The sequence below is a fragment of the Anastrepha obliqua genome, chromosome 3 (genome assembly GCF_027943255.1).
Source record: "Anastrepha obliqua isolate idAnaObli1 chromosome 3, idAnaObli1_1.0, whole genome shotgun sequence".
NCBI classification, from domain to species: domain Eukaryota; kingdom Metazoa; phylum Arthropoda; class Insecta; order Diptera; family Tephritidae; genus Anastrepha; species Anastrepha obliqua.
Window position 1 is genome coordinate 15,335,149 of NC_072894.1, and position 20,606 is coordinate 15,355,754.

The 20,606-nt window shown below is 37.2% G+C and overlaps 1 protein-coding gene across 2 annotated transcripts in view; it reads right to left on the reverse strand.

Annotated features, from left to right (window-relative positions):
* Positions 1 to 7,506: 7,506 nt before the first annotated feature.
* LOC129240259 (uncharacterized) overlaps positions 7,507 to 20,606 on the reverse strand; it is a 61,156-nt gene continuing 48,056 nt past the window's right edge. For both annotated transcript variants that reach the window (XM_054875944.1, XM_054875945.1), the window contains 3 exons: positions 9,369 to 9,640; positions 8,091 to 9,277; positions 7,507 to 8,018 (listed from right to left, as the gene is read on the reverse strand). In XM_054875944.1, coding sequence (XP_054731919.1) covers positions 7,996 to 8,018; positions 8,091 to 9,277; positions 9,369 to 9,640 — 1,482 coding nt within the window. In that variant the 3' untranslated portion in view covers positions 7,507 to 7,995. The remainder of the gene's footprint in view (positions 8,019 to 8,090; positions 9,278 to 9,368; positions 9,641 to 20,606) is intronic.

Sequence of the window (20,606 nt, forward strand, 5' to 3'; positions counted from 1 at the left end):
TGGCCTGTGCGTCAAAGTAAACGACTACCTCACCTGCCTTTCTCGCTTCTTCATTACGAGAAATCTACACCTTTCCCCCACTAAGTCCACGACCACCCTCTTTACCATCTGGACAAAGGAGGTCAAACTGCAACTTAAGATCAAAGTCGACGACACACGAATACCGACTGTTAACAACCCCAACATTTCCTTCTTCTCTGCGCACACAACCGCAATTGCCACTAAAGTCTAAAACCTTGACAAGGTCCTCGAATCGCGAGCCGACAGTGCTTGGGGCAAAGACAAAGAAATGTTGTTGGCGACATTTAAAGCAGTTGGCCGGTCGTTTCAAAATTATGCTGCGCCTGTCTGGCCGCCTGGAACTAGTGATTCGCAAGTGGATGCAGCTTCAGACATGCCACAACACTGCAGTCAGGACAGCCACGGGATGCCTTTTGATGTCGCCCCTACAACACCTACATAATGAGGCACAAATGCTCCCAATCAAGGAGCACAACAAAATGCTCAGTTGCTCAATGCCCTTAAACCTTGCTTTGTGAAATGCAAATGGACTGTCACAACACTCAAATGAGTTACAAATTTTCTTGCAAAAACACGATATAGATATCCTCTTAGTATCAGAAACCCATTTCACCAAAAAGAGTTTTTTCAATATTCCCTTCTACTGCTTCTATCACACAATGCATCCTGACGGATCCGCTCACGGAGGCTCTGCTATTCTTATAAAGAAATCAATCAAGCACTATGAATCTACACATTATAGAACAGATGAAATTCAAGCAACAAATGTCATAGTACAAGACACAATCGGTGCATTACTTATTTCTGCAATATACAGTCCACCTAAACACAAAATTAAAAATATAGAATATGTTAAGTTTTTTAAAACCCTGGGAGCACGCTTTATAGCAGGAGGTGACTATAATGCAAAAAATACACTATGGGGTTCTCGGCTCACGACAACAAAGGGACGCGAATTGCACAACGCAACGACATCAATGAACTTGAAAGTTTTCTCAACGGGAGAGCTAACTTATTGGCCTTCAGACCCAAAAAAGATTCCCGACCTAGTTGATTTTTGTGTCATCAAAGGTCTATCGTACCTGCAGATAACCTGTAAATCATGCCGGGATCTTTCTTCGGACCATTCGCCAGTGATAATCACAATAAATGATAAACTCGAAAATAGGCCCCAAAACTGCCAACTTACCAACAGCCGTACAAATTGGACTTAATTTAAAACCATTTTGACGTCGACACTCGGCATAAAAGTTGCTCTAAAAATCGAGGAAGATATAATCGAGGCTACCGAATATCTAACAAAATGCATCCAGGATGCAGCGTGGTCATCCACCACTCATGTGAGTCCTCATACTCGTCCACAAAGAAATGCAAACATCGGTATCTTTCTAAGAAACAAACTGAAAGAGAAACGCCAGGCAAGAAAAATATGGCAACAAACAAGATGAATATAAAAGCCGTTTTAACAAATTATCAAAAGAAATAAAATTATTATTGAAAGAGCAACACGATAAAGAAATGAGGCAGTTTCTATGGGGTTTGGAACCAACACACCTCACCAATTATTCCCTGTGGAAAGTCAGCAAAAAAGTAAGTACCACAAAAGAGCACCGTCCTCCACTTCGTAAAAAAGATGGGCGATGGGCGAAAACCGCAATCGAGAAATCTGAGCTTTTTTCTAAATATCTAAAAGACATTTTTACACCAAACGATACTGAAGGTGATCTTTGTTTTGACAGCACTGTTGCTGCCTTTTTAAACGAACCCTACCAAATGGAGTTACCGATGAAGAAGTTCACCAAAAGTGAAATAGTTAGCACTATTAAAAAGCTAAAAGATCACAAGGCACCAGGATATGATCGCATCACGGCCGAAATTCTCAAAAAACTACCTCCTGAACCCTATAATTTCATTACCCATTTGTTTAATGCGTGCTTAACCAGAAACATTTTCCCAGCTCAATGGAAAGTAGCAGAAATTAAAATGGTGCTCAAGACAGGAAAACCAGGCGATGAAGTGAAATCCTATCGCCCTATCAGTCTTCTACCAATACTGTCAAAAGTTTTTGAAAAGATCTTCCTTAAACGTTTAATGGTTTTTATCGAACGCAAACAAATAATTCCGAAACATCAGTTTGGTTTCCGGAATGAGCATTCGACAATTGAGCAAGTCCATAGACTTGTCGAAAAAATACAAACAGCGCTCGACCGAAAACAAATCAATTCAGCAGTTTTCCTGGACATATCACAAGCCTTCGATCGAGTGTGGCACCAAGGCCTACTCTTTAAAATAAAAACGAAATTACCACTAAATACCTATTTTCTCCTTAAATCATATCTAAACCAACGAATGTTCTACGTAAATTACGAAAATGAAATTTCCAATTTCCAACAAATTAAAGCTGGGGTCCCACAAGGCAGTATATTAGGTCCAATCCTGTACTTAATTTTTACATACGATCTGCCAACCACAAAAGGTGTACTAACTGTCACGTTTGCCGATGACACCGCTATTATGGCGACAGCAGTGGATCCCGTAGAAGCCTCTTATATGCTCCAAATAAGCATAAATAAAATCTCCAAATGGCTCCGGAGCTGGCGGTTGAAAGTAAACGAACAAAAATCTCAACACGTAACCTTTACCACGAAAAGAACCACCTGCCCACAAATCAACCTAAACCGTATTCCAATTCCGCAATGTGATAGTGCTAAATATCTAGGCATTCATTTAGATAAACGGCTTACGTGGAAAACGCATATCTTTACAAAAAGGAAAGCTCTAGGTTTAATATTTCGTAATATGTACCGGCTGCTAAACCGCAAATCCACCCTCTCAATGGACAACAAACTTATCCTCTACAAATCTGTAATAAAACCAGTCTGGACTTACGGAATCCAACTGTGGGGTACTGCGTCAAATTCAAACTTGGAAATCCTGCAGCGTTTCCAATCCAAGACTCTACGCACCCTAGTTAACGCTCCGTGGTACGTGACAAATGCCCAAATTCATCGGGACTTAGACATCCCTTCAATAAAAGAGGAAATACAAAATGTAACCAGTAAATACCGAAATCGACTTCAATCGCACCCAAATGAACTGGCCTCTACCCTCATGTCACCATCATGTGTCTTTTTAAGGTTGAAAAGAAAAACACCAATTCAGCTCGTCCAAGAGCCATCTATAAAATATTGAATTATTTATTAGAAAGGATATTTCACTGGAAATATTCCTTTAATACTAAAATCAAAGGCACTCTTAAATGTAACCAAATATTTGTAAAATGTCTTCTAAGAATTGTAAGTATAGACAGAATACAAAATAAAGTTTAAAAAAAAAAAAAAAAAAAAAAAAAAAAAAAAAAAAAAAAAAAAAAAAAAAAAGTTGCTCAATGAACAGTTTCTACTCGGATGCTACCGTAGGTTTCATCCCTGTAGACACCTGCTAGAATCTTAAACATTCCGACGAGATCCAGGATCAAACGTCCAACCACCACTTATTGCAGAGCTTCAGCTACCCCTAGAGATCCACGTAACTTTGGTCCAATGCGTTCTGGATATTGTCGCAGAACTCCTACCGATCCAGAATCGACCCCAAAATTGCACGTAATTAGCTGTTACACCATTCACAAATTCAGCGGCCTGGCGTTCATTTTCGCCTTTATCAAAGAAAAGCTGTAAAATGTGAATTTTGTCTTTGCTGCCTTCCCTTGATAACACCCTGTAACTCACAACTGCATGGAACTAACAAAAGACGAGCATAAACTTTAATTTGTTTGATCGACTTACCAAACTAATATTTGGAAGATGTAGGTTCGAACCATCGTTTTTATACCTAATAGCGGTCGCCCCTGTGCAGGCTATGGCGAGTCTCCGAGAGTATTTCTGTCATGAAAAAGCTCCTGATAAAAAATATCTGCCGTTCGGGTTGGTTTAAAACTGTAAGTCCCTCGAACAACATCCAGAGACAAATACAAATAGAAGGAGGAGCTCGAAAACAGTCTGTGTCAGAAAAAAGGAACCGTAATTATTCGTGAAGTATAAAATATATATATTTAAGTTTTTTTACATGAAAGTATGTACAAAACTGTACAATGGACTGAATTAATGTCTGAGTGCTGCACTTGCTAGTTGTCCCGACAAAAAAAAAACGTACAAAACTGCGAGTCGCAATTACTCGCTGCATAGTCTTTATCGTTGTCAGGTACAGATTTTGCGAACTTGACGCACGAGTTGCTTTAAATCATGGACTGGCCTTCCGGCACGATGCGCTTTCATAGTTCCCCACACATTTTCAAAGGGGTTGGCGTCTGGGGACTGGGAAGGCCAGTCCAATACTGTGGCGCCGTTTTCTTGTTTTATTGTTTCTCAATGTGTTTTTCTGAGAGCAGTGGTTTTGATGATGTGCGACTGTAGGATATGTGCGCCTCCTTCAGTTGCCGTTCGATGGTGTTGATACTCACATCTATTCCGTTTTTAGTAAGAACTGACGTACTCGCAAAAAAGGGATGCCGCTTAAAATATTGGACGATCACTTTATCGTGATTTTTTGCTGTCATTCGCTTCAAGCCGCGCTCGGAAAAGTCATCAACATTTTTTTACACCTTATACCGCTGATTCCACATCACAACCAACTTTTTTGATTTTTTAGTCACTTTTACAGCCGGGGCATAAGATAATTTCGGCTCTTTCGAATGTGTGCATAAAAATACCGCCTCAAAACGCTTCGCGTATTTCTCACTCATTTTTATTTGGTTTCGTTTACGGGAAAGTTTCGAACGAAACTAATCTGAGGTAGCACTGGCGTCGTAGCCCTTGTGTGGGATTATTATGCAGTAAAAAGCAGAACGAAATATATCTTGAAGTTCCGAGTTCTTTTGAGCTCGGTTCTTGTCTTCTGATACAGATTCTATAAGTGTATGAAAGGTTTTCCAATAAGAGGTGTTATTTTGATATTCAAAGAAAAATGCTATTTTTTAATATAAACTAGCGAAAACCCGCCCGTTCCGCTGGTCGTCTTTAAAAAAATCTAGATTAATTAATTAAATTAAGCCGAAAAATACTGTGTGTATTTTATAAAAATTCTCGGGCATGAATAGATATGAAAGAAGTTTTAAATAGTAGTAGCAATTAAAAAACGTTTGATGTGATTTACTTTATTACCTTTTTTATTGTAATGCTCTTTGGTATACAATATTCTTCGTTTTTCCATGCGTTGTTGAATAAACGAACAATACCGATGGCTTACCAACTCTTGAGCATGAAACATAAAGTTGGCCAGGAGAAAAACATGGGTATTCTAAATCAATAACACAAATTGATAAAGTTTGGCCTTGTGACTTATTAATAGTAATCGCGAATGCAAGGCGAACAGGAAATTGAAGACGTTTGAATTCAAACGGCATATCCGATGGTATCATTGGTATTCGCGGTATTAAAACGTCTTCACCAGAGTATTTTCCATTCAAAATTGTTACTTCAATGACGTTATTCATCAATCTCTTAACTGTAAATCGAGTGCCATTACATAGTCGTGGTTGATTTATGTTTCTCAACATAATAATCGGTGCTCCTATTTTCAAGTTTAGCATGTGCATAGATGCGCTCCCCTAATCAGATCAGAAAGAAAGTTTGAGCGCGTCGTTGTTGAGTTCTGCATTTGCATAGATGCGCTCCCCTTTACACATAAACAACAACATCAATCGTATGATACATACACTTTGTCGTGTGCGAAAAAACGGAGAAGGAGAAGATAACTGTTCTATTCCCCTCCGCTTTAACCCAGCTATGTGTTCAGGTGCAAATGACTTTTTTGCGTGAAGTGTTTTCCAGGCGAAGTAAAAAACTGACATATATTTGCTTCAACCGTATATTTGTGAGTACACAGGTAATACGTAAATATATGAATGACATAGGTAATATCTCATATTAGCATAACCTTTCTGCAAAAAATTAAGGATCACCAATCACGTCGGCAATGATACAATGAATTTTTCACTATAACTGACTTCAGATTAACGTTTATATAATAAGCGTATATGTAACATTTAAAATTTTTTTTTTTAATTTTTAATAATGAGTGGTCTTCCTCTTTCTCTTCCTCTTCCATCTCCAGCTCCATCTCGTTTATTTATCCCGGCAGTAAAAATTACTTCACTTAAAAGCTTTCATCAACAGCTTCCATCTGATACCCATATTGTACAAACACATCCAAGGGTACCTTGGTCCAACTTTTCGGCTATATCTCGAGACCCTTGTCACTCAGGGATCTAAAAAATACTCTGTATTAAAGCACTCATCAGTAGCTTTGATTTGATACCCACAATGTAAAAACACATCCTAGGGTCCTCGTTTTGGCCTTCGGCAGCGCCACCTGGTGGCGAGTGGAATCAATAAGCATATTATACTAACCTTCACCGTAGAAAAATATATATATATACCAAATTTCATAATAATCGGCCCAGACACACACGACCAAAATGTATTCAATTCTAATGAGTGCCCTGTGCGGTACAAAAAATACGTGCGGCAAATAGCAAAAACACACTCACTTAACCGACGCACCGCTCACACACGCGTTATCAGATTTCAACCAAACTTCACTGAAACCTTTGCCAAAGAAACACCAACAATGTGTGAAACTTTTATTGTTTTCCTTACACGCGTTGCTGAGATTACCGGAGACAAATGCACACTTTTTTTCGGCTTAATTTTTATTTATATAGATGATCGGATGTTTATTTTATTATAAAGAGGAAGGTATGCCGTTAATAGTGGAAAATAACATCAGGCAAATGACCACCAAGACCACGCTTGCAGGACAATATCCTTTTCATGAAATTTTCCCTAACCGAATTGCAAAGTGGCTGCCCTATGTCCACGATAGCCTCACGAATTCCATCTTTGATATCTTGAATTGACCCTGGGCTGTGGGCGTAGACCTTCTCTTTCACGCGAACCCAAAGAAAAAAGTCACAAGGTGTTAAATCACAAGATCTCGGTGGCCAATTGTGATCACCTCTTCGAGAGATAACACGGTCCGAAAACTTTTCCCGTAAAAGATCAATGGTTTCGTTGCTTGTGTGGCACGTAGCGCCGTCTTGTTGAAAATAAACGTTTTCCAGATCAATACCATCCGATTCCGGCCATAAAAAATCGATAGCGCAATCCAATTCAAAGTAACACCTGTTATTGGAAAACCCTTTATAATATTATAAGCCCATACAATGCCATTTCTTGGAATCTATTAGAGAGACTGCATACTTTCTGATTTCTGTATTAGCTGATTTGTTGTTCCAATGCTCACTACTCTGGCTCAACGACAGGGCAGCGCATTTCGGTTGTTTGTTTGTGTAAATATGGAAATAAAAAGCTTTTATTAAAAATAGTTAATTTATTTACAAATTTTTCGATTTCATTTCTTAAAATGTTTATCAAATGTCTAATTTTAAAATAATTAAAACAATAAAATAATAAAAGGCTGCTCATATAATTTTACAGATTGGAAGATACACCAATGCGGCTCCATTTATATTTAAACAATACAATACATATGTACATATATACTTATATAGTACGTGCAGCTGATGAAATACGTAGTACGCATCAAATTACAAATACAGATAAAATAGAAACAGAAAATATAAAATACAAATTGTCTTTATTTCTGTAAGAGTCTGTGCATTTATCCCAATTTAACTGTTTTTGATATTCAAATGTTTTTTGTTGTTGTTGGTAAGGTGGCAAAAACAATATTATCTGATCCTGGTCCTTTCATTGAAACTGTTTGCAGTTACCTACATATCTATTTTGTGCAGAAAAGAAACGAGAATATGAATGGTATAAAATTTTTTGGCGTATAGCTGCTTCCGGATGCACAGACGGAGCGACGACGGAGGCGAACAGAGCGAAGTGTGGGACTAGCACTTCTAACTTTAATATCTTCGACCGAAAGCAGCAGCAATCACAGGCTCAATGTTTAAACGGATCGTGGCTGAACAACTGCGGAGGAAGAGGCATTCGATGAGCAAACTTAAATTCATCCATTTATGGATTTTTATTTTCAGTACTTACAGTGCGGCCTTTCCGACTCGATGGAAGTGCCCATCTCGCCCTCGTTATGTGGCTGCAGAATTGGCACTGGAATGCGCACCGGCTGTGCCAGACTGCGTCCGAAGTTAGCGCGACCATATTGCATCATGGGTGGTTGATCGGGCATGGGTGGTGTCATGGTGTCGCGGGGTTGCTCTGGCAGCGGTTGCAGTATTAGGCGCTGTGGTGGCGCTTGCTCCATGCGCATCGAACCCTCTGGCGCCATGGCAGGCTGTTGCGGCTGCGCTAGGTGGGGTAGCTGCTGTTGTTGTTGGCGAACGGCATGTTCCTGCTCGTTGGACATTTGTGCATCAGACGATGAGTCGTCACGTTCCTCGCTATCACGGTTATTGTTGTTGTTGTTGTTGTTGTTACTGTTGTTGCCCTCCGTCGACTCAGCCGCCTCTTCGGCAGCAAGACGTCGCAGCTCGTCGGTGATACGATCTTCAGCCATACGCTGAATGTTGCGCAAATCATCGGCGGTTATACCGGCACGTTGCAGGGCGACACCAAGAGGTAGACGTTGAATTTGGAATTGTGGCAATTCCTGTTGCTGTGATGGTATTTGCACTGGCACATCATCAGCCATGTGAATTTCACGAATGGGTATCTGATGAACATGAATGCGTACGGTCTGTGGCACAAACATATTTGGTTGCGATTGCTGTGCATCGGGATGTGGTGCTTGCATCACTTGTGGTGGCATAGGTGGACGCATAGGCAAGTGTTGGAAGGGTGGTGGCATTTGACGGATGAAGGATTGTTGGGGCTGTGATTGTTGCGATTCCTGTGACATCTGTGACATGGCCGACATTGGGGGCATAGGTGGCAACATGCGTTGGGGCATGTGAGTCAAGGGGAAGCGTTGTGGAATTTGAGCGAATGGAATGGGAATGCGTTGGTATGGAATGAACATGGGCCGATTCGACTCGATTTCCTCATCATTATCATCGTCCTCTTCCCGATTGTTGTTGCGCGCTGATTCTGGTGTTTCGGCGCCTTTATTTTCATTGCCGCCTTCGCAGTAGATTGAGATGCGTTCACCGGTAATGCGCGCCTTCTTGGGATCGGTGGTGAGATTGACGCCGAAAGGCAAGGCAACAGTCTTCGATGGCGAATCCACGATTTCCTCGGCATGTTTGCGCTCAACAACACAGTTCATGCGGGATCTAGTGCGGAGAAAAGTCGCGCGCATAACGCAAATGATAGGAGATTAGTTTAGGTACTATAGTGGAAGGGATTGTGGAACGATGTACTTACTTTTTGTTGTTTTGCAACAAAGCAGCTGCCAAATCGCTCAAGTCCAATTCAAGTGGCACTTTACCAGGGTATTTCAGTTCCTCGGCATCATCAACATCGGAATAGGAGTTGTCATTGTCACTGGAGTCGCTGTCATCTGTGGCGGTGGCGGTAACCTGGGTGGGTGCAGTTTTAATTTCGACCTTCTTCACGCTGACGTCTTTGTCCAAATTTTGAAGGTCCACCTCATCGCTATTTTCCCTGCCCAAAAGTGCCTCCGCGCGTGGAAGTTCCTGAAAAAATAAAAAACAAAAATTGTTTTTAATATTTTTAAAGTAAAATAAAATTTAATGAAACAAGTTAGACCTCACTGAATTATGTAAATATACTACTAATGCTACTTGAACTAGTCTTGGAATTATAAATCGCTGGCAGACTTACACGACTGTGATATCAACCGGGCAGAAGCTAAACGCAGGGTAAATAGTTGAGACAACGCTCAAAGAATCACCCATTGGGAAGTCACACAATAGTTCCGTCACGCCAAAAGGCTTATAAGACCTGTTACCCACACCAGGGAACTGCATAGCACGCGCAAAGTAGACATATGGAAAATAGTTGGTTTTCTGACTCTTACTTAAATTACCATCTCTCAAAAATTCACATTGGGAAAGAGGCAGAGTGTGTACTCTGTCTGGAGGATGACGAAACCACAGAACATATCTTGTGCAGCTGTATCGCCTTGGCAAAGGCAAGACTGCACATCTTTCATCGAGATCAAATGGACCCGCATGAACATCGCAAGGCGGAAAATTTTCTTAAAGAGTTTAGTTTTCAACCAATTCCCAACCTGAGGCAGGGAACATTTAGGTTATATAGAACCTGATGGAAAGCATTTAAGGAAGTAGTGCCAGTCAAAGGACTAGTTTTAACTATTTCTAAAACTTGTGATCTTTTAGGTCGAATGCGCGGCCATTGGGCCGAATAATAATAGTGCCAGAATAACGCGAACCTCATGAGGCAGTTAAAGCTCGTTGACTGCTATAGGGGGTGGTGGAACATCGATAATGACACTCGGAGTTCCTGCGGTAATATGCAAGAATTGCTTGCATTTGCATATTTTTTTATGGTCCTTAATAAGAATTGTCCCAAGTGCTATGGGCTAGTGACCTACGGACTTTATTGTTTTTGTTGCACCCAGAAAGAGAGCAAAATATCGAAAGTTATATCCAGTTACTTCATCCAGTTCGTAAATAAGGTAGCCAGCCGTACATTTAGCAGGGAAAAGTTGTTGGCTCGTTGCAGTAAAGAAGGGAGAAGGATTAAAAAGAGATAACCATTTAGTTTTGAGCACAACGCCATTGTCGTGCGCCATATCGAATAATCGTCTGCGTATGAGACCAAGGAAATTCGCTCAGGTGGTTGAGGGAGGAGTAGGGCACTACCAGCGCGACCTAGAAATAAGTTGAGAGAATTGAGGAAGTCAGCAATAATCAGGGTGTGATGTATGCCTTTATTATTTTATAAATGTAGATAAACCTATGCTATAGCCACCATTCAAGGGAACAAATACCTGCAAAATTTTGAAAAAAAAAATTGGTTTTCATAGAATGTTAATATAATCCTGTTAAAAAATTTTTAGAACGTAAATTTAAGTATTTCTTATATTATAGATCGTCCAGCGTGACGACTCTATTCTTTGCGTTCGAGCGCTGGGAGAGGAATTTTCATGTATTCAAACTTCAGACGCGTTTTTCTCAAAACTATATTTTTCGAATTGGCGTACACGATAACTCGAAATGTTATTGAGGATCTCCCTGAAATTTTGCACACATCTTTTTTGTGATATTACATATTTTCTATGTGAATTTAAGTTTTTGAAAATTTTTCGAAAAAATAATTTTTTCGAAGCAAAAATAGTAGGGAAACTCGCCTAAAAACTCATTTTTTTAAGCCTTTTGCTCATGATTCAATAATAAAAGATTTGCTCAGTAAGCAGCTTTCTCATTCCCTCTTGACAAATCGGCTCCCTTAGTAAGACACTGGGTTGCTAGCTCTAGAAATTTTGACTAAAAGTGGAGGAAAAGTAAAATTTGTAGAAAAACATTTCATTTTCAAAATGGACTGCTTACCAGCAACAATTCGCTCAAGATTTTTCATCGGTATGTTCAAAACTATGGTAGTAAGACATGAAATAGATACCGCTAAAGTCAGGACATGATAGAGTATTTGACCCAATCCGAGATCGAGATGGAGAATTTACAAAGCTTTATTTTTTATGATGTGGTGATTTAAACGGAACTCATGTTTTGCAAAGAGGTAGCGTTTGCTAAAGAGTAACAGAAGGGAGAATTATTGAATAGTCCCGACGTAATCGATTACATTGCAGACCTCATTATAAAAAAGTTGGCAGAACTTGTTTCCAATGAGCCCACCTTCCTATGGATGGATGAAGTGTCCAGAGGAGGCTTAGAAAAGCACAGTACCAGTATGAAAGAGCTTCTCATAAAAAACCATCTACCGGAATCGGCTTTAAACTGTAGGGCCTTCCAATTGTGGAGCGCGCGCTACAAATAGGAGGAGGATCTCGGCGAAACACCTAACAGAATTGTACGTGCCAATTATTTATTTAATATATTTTTCACAAAATAGTTCATATTGGCGAAACGTCGCGATTGGTTTTAAATTTAAAAATTAATTCACAAAATAAAATCTTGGACTATGTGAAATAATTTCTTGTTTTAATATTAGACTAGGCAATTTCCGCTAATCACTTCTATCTATACCATTATTTACATTCAAATATTAATTAAAATTTATTTTTTAAACCGTTCGCAGTTTGTTTCCATTTAAGTAACAAAATACTATTTTGCTACCATTTTTACCAAAAAGGATTGAATTTTTTCTTTTTTATGCACCTTCTTAAATACAACCTTTTGTAAGGGAGTGTCAAAATTCGAGTGTCACTAGTGAGCAAACCTTTAATAATTGAATCATGCCTTTTGCTCCGCAATTTTTTTTTCATTTGTTTTTAATTCATATCGAAATTATGACATTAACAAACAAAAAAATTTTTGGTTTTTTATATTCAGGTCGCTGACGCCGATGCTACAATGCCCGCTGATTGAGAAGCCCCGCTGCGACCTTCCTTAAATAATTGAGTGTACATCCGCCGCTTTAGATGATTAAAATAAAAATAAAAATTTTTATATTATTTTAATGCATAAATAAACTGTATGTCAATTTTGAAAAAAATATATTGACTTCTTCATTTTAAATAATTTTAATGAAAATCAAGGAAAATACGGCCGTCCCTTTAATCGGATGCAATTTTTCTAGGTCGCTTTTTCGTGTAAGTAATTTTTACAGATACCTGTTTACCATTTTCTGCCTAGTTAAATAATTTTCCCTATTGTTTAGTGTGACGTAATTGTGGCGAGCATCTCCACCATTGCATGACGTCGCTTGAAAATATTTATAGAAAATTACGTTTAACGAGCACAATAATTTGTTAAGGAGGAGCAGTTGGATATAAAGAGAGTAACATTGCTTTGTTGCTGATTGCCAACCAAAATTTAATACTTTGTTTTTTATTCTTTTTATTTTCCGCATTTTTATTTAACTTTATAAGTCAATGGAACACAAAAAATTATATTATATATATACATATATAAATATCACTGGCGCCTATACCCCTTTTGGGTGTTTGGCCGAGCTCCTTCTCCTATTTGTGGTGTACGTCTTGAAGTTGTTCAACAAATGGAGAGACCTACAGTTTTGAGCCAACTCCGAATGTCAGATATTTTTTATGAGAAACTTTTTCATGCCAAAAATACACTCGGAGCTTTGGCATTGCCTGCCGAGGAGCGACCGCTATTAGAAAACGCTCTTTAATCATTCTGGTGTTTCACCGACCTTCGAACCGCAGCAATCCATTCGGCTACAAAATTATATTACATAAGTAAAAAATTGTGGTTGCGTTGTAACAATCAACGGCAACATCTTCTTCAACAACATCGCCTGCCCTTATGGCCACATTGTAATACACGGCAATTTTTCTCCACGTTTCTCCTATGCATGTCATTGCAAGTATGTACATGCATACATAGATACATATTTTCGTATACTCCAGTGCAGAAACCTATTGCTGCAAAATATTTATTGTGACGTTTACACAAATCTGCGTTGCTGTTATTTAACAACATTTTTTTCTACTTCAATGATTTCCATCGTTGCCTTTTATTTAGTTTTATTTTCCAAACAATTTTCCGGTATGCATTTCGAACAAGAAAAGCTTAGAGTTTATTGACTTCTTGCTTCAACCGTTCATCCAACCACTCAACTATTTTTGGCTCAGTCATTTGGATTGGTGGGTTTTTGGTATGTGCTTATATATAAAACTGTGTGTGTATGTGTGTAAAGCGCTTTCATCATGCATAACTATGTACATACTTACATACAAATTATTATGCATATTTTGCTTGCAACTCCCATACATACTCAGCGCATATCACTGAATCCATCGAGTTACGATGTTCGTAGATTCTACGAAAAAGGCATCACTGAGTTCGATTGGCTACGCTGTACATTCGAAATTCGTAGAGTGATACTACTGAACTTATTTGTAGCGCCATTTAGTAGAACTTTCAAAGAATTTGTTACGACGTGTTTGGTTGTCGAAGCAAAGTTTCAAGATAAAATTCAGAAGGAGTAACCAAGTTTATTTCACTAACATATAAAAATACTATAATTTAGTAAAATGTGAGTATCAAATTTAATAATTTTTTTTTGTTAAATTTTGCTCTATGTGATTTTTCGTTTCAGGTAAAAAATTGTAACAACACATCACCAATACCCGCAGTTGTTGGAATTATTACAACAAAATCAAGAATTTAGAGAGGGTAACACCACATGCCAAAAAGAGAAAGGATCTGTTCCCTTTAGAAAAATATTGCTTAGGAGCTTAGCGGTGGATTTGTTTAGTGAAAACTTTTTAACAAATCTGTAATTTAAGACTTGTAAAATTAAATATTTCAGCCGCCAAGTGTTTTTTTTGCAAAATGTCAGCGTATTCCAAAAGCTTAATATTTTCCATTATTTTTTCCGGCGGCCACCATAGCTGAATGGGTTGGTTAGTGACTACTTTTCGGAATTCAGACAGAATGTAGGTTCGAATCTCGGTGAAAGATCAAAAAATGAAGAAAAAGTTTTTTCTAATAGCGGCCCCCCTCGACAGGCAATGGCAAACCTCCGAGTGTATTTCGGCCATGAAACAACTCCTCATAAAAATATTTGCCGTTCGGAGTCGCCTTAAAACTGTAGGCCCCTCCGTTTATGGCACAACATCACGATGCACGCCACAAATAGGAGGAGGAACTCGGCCAAACACCCAGAAAGAGTGTACGCGCCAATTATATATATACCTATATATACATTTCCAATTGAAAATGTTGATATTTGAAAAGGTCGAGGCAAGGAGCACCAGGAGATTTGGGGGCTCCTAGAACACTCAGGCTAAAATGCCCATTGTATTTAGAGCTCTGGAAAGAGGGTAGATGGTCAAGGAGAAAAGAAGAAAAGTATGAGAGAAAGAGATAGGAAATAATGGAGACAAAGACAAAGGTAGTTAGTCCTGTGCGAATTTTCCAGATTCTTTGGCAAATCTGTAAATATCCTCCAGTTTTAGAAAACGAATATTACTCATTCTCACGACATCAGAACCCAAACTCGTAGCCGTGCTCTAGCAAAGGCAGGACACTCACAGAGAAAGGGCTCAGTGCTATCCGCCTCCTCCAAGCACGACAGGCAGATTTGGTCCTCAATGATGTCAATGGTGACCATATGCTAACCCCAATACTTTCAGATATTTTTTTCAGTATTTTCTGCTGCATTTGAAGTATTCTTAAATATTGCTGCTTTTTTTCATTCAAAAATATTTTTACCGCACTTCCAATAGAATTAATGTTATTCGCAAAAGAAGGCAAATAATTGAAAATTGCGCAAACTAAATATTTTTTTAGCTAAAACATGTTTGTTTACTTCCTTCCAGTTGGTGTCGAAGCACTTCCATTGAGTTTGGCAGCACTTTTTTGAATTCACGTGGCAGTAAATTTATGGTATTTGAAGCGCCTTGATCGCAGCGGAGTTCTACGATGGACTCAGTGATACGATTAACAGCCTGCTTCTATTTTATACTAAAATAATGGATATCTTTTTCCCCCAAACAAATATTATTGAGATCGTATAAAAATCACGCCCAATTTTTATATAAAGGGTGGTTAAGTTTCAAGGGCCGGTGTTAATTTTGAATAAAATACAATTTTTTTTAGGAAACTATTGTTATTTCTCTTTATTATGATAATATTGGTATGGATGAATTACGTATGGAACAAAATATCGGTCAAATGGCCGCCGCTGCCTCGGCGGCACACCTCCATCCGATGGTCCAAATTTTCGATGACGCTGAGACATAATTGAGATTCTATGCCGTTAATGTGCCGAATTATCTCATCCTTTAGCTCTTGAATTGTTGCTGGCTTACCGACGCAAACCTTTTCTTTGAAATAACGCCAAAGAAAGAAGTCCAACGGTGTCGTGGACGTTTAGGTGTGGTTCACATTCAACATCGGCCCTTGAAATTTAACCACCCTTTATTAAGACTAAACGCTCTGAGTTACTGATCAAGCAGTTTTGTTTTTGAATAAGTTTTTTACTAAATAAAAAAAAAAATGATTTTGAGTGATAGAAACTTTTCTTTGTACTAAATAAAAAAAAATATTTTGAGTGAGGGAAAATTTCGACCTTTACGCGCTCGATTGCTTGCCTGTTCGTATACTGCAGCTGTCTAGTTCACAAGTGTCAAATATGATTGGCATACGACGCCTCCATTTGCAAAAATTATAAATCTTCCATTGGGGTGATTAATTTTGTGCCACCATGTATAACACTCATTGTCACCGAGCTTATTTGATTCGAAAAATTAATAGCCAGCCCGCAACTAAGTGTTTCTAAAATGTGCACGGCTATATACATACATATGTATGTAAGTTCAGACCTGTTTTAAGTACGTATTTTTTTCTTTTAGCAGTACCTTTTAAAACTAATTATAAATCGCCGTTTTCCAAGCATTTACAGTACCTGTGCATTTGCATAAAATTTATAATTAGAAATATATACCATACAATCATCCAATTATAATTGCAACAAATAATCACTTTTAATTACGCTTACATTGTCAACGCTCACAAAGCTGGCGATAGTCGTAAACCATACAATAGAATATTCCAATCGATCGATCACCTGATCTACTGCGCAGTATTAATTGGCTACTGAAATATTCATTCACACGCAAGCAAATCAAGATGCATAACTGAATTAAATTCAGAGAAAATTGTCTTCTGTCAATGAAAAAGTCGCACATTCACAAATGATTTATATACCACAAACATGCATACGTACACACATACGCACATACATACATGCATACATCTGTTTTATCTATAAATACATGCGGAGGAAGTTTATAATTTATTCATTACAAAATGGGATGCTCATTAAGCTCAATGAATGTGCGTGTTTGCATAAGAAATAAAATTTAAAAGCGAAAACAATAGAAAATAAATTGAAGAGAGTGAAAAAAACGCTGAAAATGAAATATTATAGATATAAGAAAGCGATAAACAATGCGGCGCTTGTGGTAAAAAATAAATTAAAAAATTATGTAACTAAAGCCAATTCAGAAATTAAACCTGGAAATGCCATAATATGGTGAATTAAGTAAAGTGAAAGGAGATTTTGCATAATTAAGTATTATTTTAAAAAATTATTTCATTATAAAAATTAAAAAAATTGTATATACGGATATTAAAGAAGCGTAGAAACGGAAAAAGTAAATAATTTTGACACCCATGCGGTTGATTCGTGATTTCTTACAAACTGCGAAATGCTGGGTAGTTTCGGTGCTACTTGGTAACTTAAGGGGTTACATACGGCCAGAATTTTCAAAAAATCGCTTTTTTTCTCGATATTTCGAAAGTATAGTATCTTAAGAATATATTGTAATATTATAGCTTCTTCGGCCCATTAACTACAGGGTGAACGATATGAAGTGTTACCTATTCAAAACACCAAAACTTTTTTCTGTGAAATTAGCTTTTATTGACTATAGCCTTCAAAAAGCGGTCAAAAAATGAGTTGCATGCTGTACGAATGTGATCTTCAGGTATTTTGGCCCATTCTCATGTAATGGCTTTTTTCAGCGCATCCATACTAGCATATTTTTTAGTCCTCACCTTGCTCTCCAAAATGGAACAGATGAAATAGTCCATCGGATTTGCGTCTGGCGAATTCGAAAGCCATTGTGTGGACGAAATGAAGTGTGGAACATGATTTTTTAACCATTCTTGGTTCACACGAGCTTTATGAGACGGTGCCGAGTCCTGTTGGAATGTCCATGGTCTACGACCGAAATGTTTGCGTGTCCACGGCTCTAAAGTAGCTTCTAAAACATTTTCCCGATAATAAGTCGCATTCACTTTGACACCAGGCTCGATAAAAACGATTGGAGAGCGTCCATCAGCGGTCACTGCAGCCCAAACCATTACTTGCGATGGGAAATTGCTTCGAGTGGCCATACGTAGGCTCAAATTCTCGTATGAGCGTTCGGTCAAGTAAACACGATCGTTTTGAGTGTTTATGAACTGCTCAATTGGGAATTTTTTTTTCATCAGAAAACACAATGTTAGGAAATTCGCCACGTTCGTGCAAGCGCAACAACTCCTTTGCTCTTTCGCCCCGAATTTTTATTGCTGGGGTGATAGATCGTGTGCTTTTTGGAACTTGTAAGCCTTGACCATGAGCTCTTTTTTCAATATGCGCCGAATGCTGTCTTGCGATATTTTCAGTTCTTTGGCCATTTTTCTTCCACTTCGACGTGGATTTCGTTCAAGACGAGCGTTCACTTTCCGAACCATTTCTGGCGTTGTTGCGTTTTTTTTGGTCTACCTCCATAGCGGGATACACAAACATTTTATTCACTTTGAGGTGACTGAGCTCACGAACAATGGCTGGTTGTGATTTTCCAGCCAAATATAATGCAATCACACTATTACGTTTGAGTTCCATCACAGAAAAAAAAATTCAACAAAACTGAGACGCAAATGCTTTGGATGGCTTATAAACAATATATTGAACTGTCATTGGAACAATTTTGACGTTGATGTCATGAGCTGTTTTACAGATACAAGCAGTGTGAAGTTGGTAACACTTCATATCGTTCACTCTGTAGATAGAGAGGGGTCCGCACGCTCCTGTACCTCAAACTTTAAATTCATTTTTCACGAAACTACTTTTTCCGGCACGGCCTGCATGATAACTCATACGGTTTTTAATATTTTTTGATACAGTTTGTTTTTAAATATGCGAGAGTGTTTTCCCTATAGTCCGGATTTGAGACATTCTCGAGCATTAGTAAGACGTGTGGCGAGCATCAATAAGATTTTGCATGATCACCTTGTGGTAAAAAAGGCGCATTCGCGTTGGATTCCACGGAATTAAAAAAATGGAAATGCGGCTGGGAAAAATGCTTTGAAAATTGGTTTAAACGAATGCAAGATCAAATACTCATGGAGAGTATTTCGAAAAAAAAAATGGTTTTCAGCCATTTTCAACTAATCAATGTTATTTTTTCCATTTTTAGGCCAGAGTTATAAATAGGAACCCTCGGATATATAAAGCAAAATAATACACAAATTAATTAAGCTTTGGCGGACCAGCCTGGCGGCGTGGGTTTTTCTCTGTGAGGTTTGGAGAAATGTAATGAATGATCGCCAATGTTCTCTGTTTACATAACCGCTTATTCCCAGCAATGCAAGTTTTACGTGTTATTAGACATGAAAATCAATTTTCAAAAATTAAAGACAGCTGTATTTTCTGTACTGGTAAATAATATCACTAGAGAGATTATTTAATTATTATTCGTCCGAGGTCTGACTATATTTAAAAAAGGATTAAGAAGAAGTTCTACTTTAAGAAAATAAATATTTTTTTTAAATAAATTTAATAATATTTTTTTAATAAAAAATATATTTTTTTGATATTTAAAAAGTTTTTTTAATAAAAAATATTTTTTTTTTAATATTTTTTCCCCCACATGTTTTCTAACTAATTGAGGCATTTTCTGGCCTATATATTTTTATTTTATTATTATTATTATTATTTATTAACAAATTAAACTAAATTAATTACGTTAATATTGAAAAAGAGCACTAGCTGCCAGGGCTATATAGTTTTGAAAATAAATATTTTTTATTGCTTTACAACTTTTTTAACTATATTTTTTTAATTAAATTTATTCTAACAATAAAAAGACGCCTGTCTTTTGCTCACTTTAATCACTATAAATAACTGTTTTCGCCCTCAGTGTAGTTTATTGGTTTTGAATATTAATTTTTATTTAATTTAATAGTTTTATTTTTTTCGCACATTTTTCCTAACTAATTAAGGCATTTTTAAAAAGGGATTAAGAAGAAATTTTAATTTAAAAAAATATTTTTTTAAATAAAAAATGTATTAATATATTTTAATACAAAATATTTTCTTAATAAAAGCTTTAATTTTTTTTAATAAAAAATATTTTTTTAATAAAATTTTTAATTTTTTTTTAATAAAAAATATTTTTTTATCCCACATTGTTTTTAAACTAATTGAGGCATTTTCTTGCCTATATATTTTTAGAAAATAAATATTTTTCTGTTGCTTTACTACTTTTTTAACTAGTAAATATACTTTTTTTAATCAAATTATTCTAAAAATAAAAAGGCGCCTGCCTTTTGCTCACTTTAATCGCTATAAATAACTGTTTTCGCCCTCTGTGTAGTTTATCGAATTTATTTATCTCTTTTTTATTTATTTTTATTTTATTTAAAATTTTTGTTATCTGGGCAGATTTTTCCTAACTATTAAAGCATTTTCTGGCCTATATATTTCTAGAAAATAAAATATATTTTTTTGTTGCTTTACCACTTTTTTAACTAGTAAATATAGTTTTTTTAAATAAAATTATTCCAACAATAAAAAGGCGCCTGTCGTTTGCTCACTTTAATCACTACAAATAACTGCTTTCGCTTTCTGTGTAGCTTACTGGCTTACTTTTTTTCTTTATTCAATCTCTCTAAGAAACCCACTAATTGTGCGTACTGATTTGCCTACTTTGTGTGCTTGGCTACATAGAACTCCCAGATAAAGAGCATAAAGCATCAG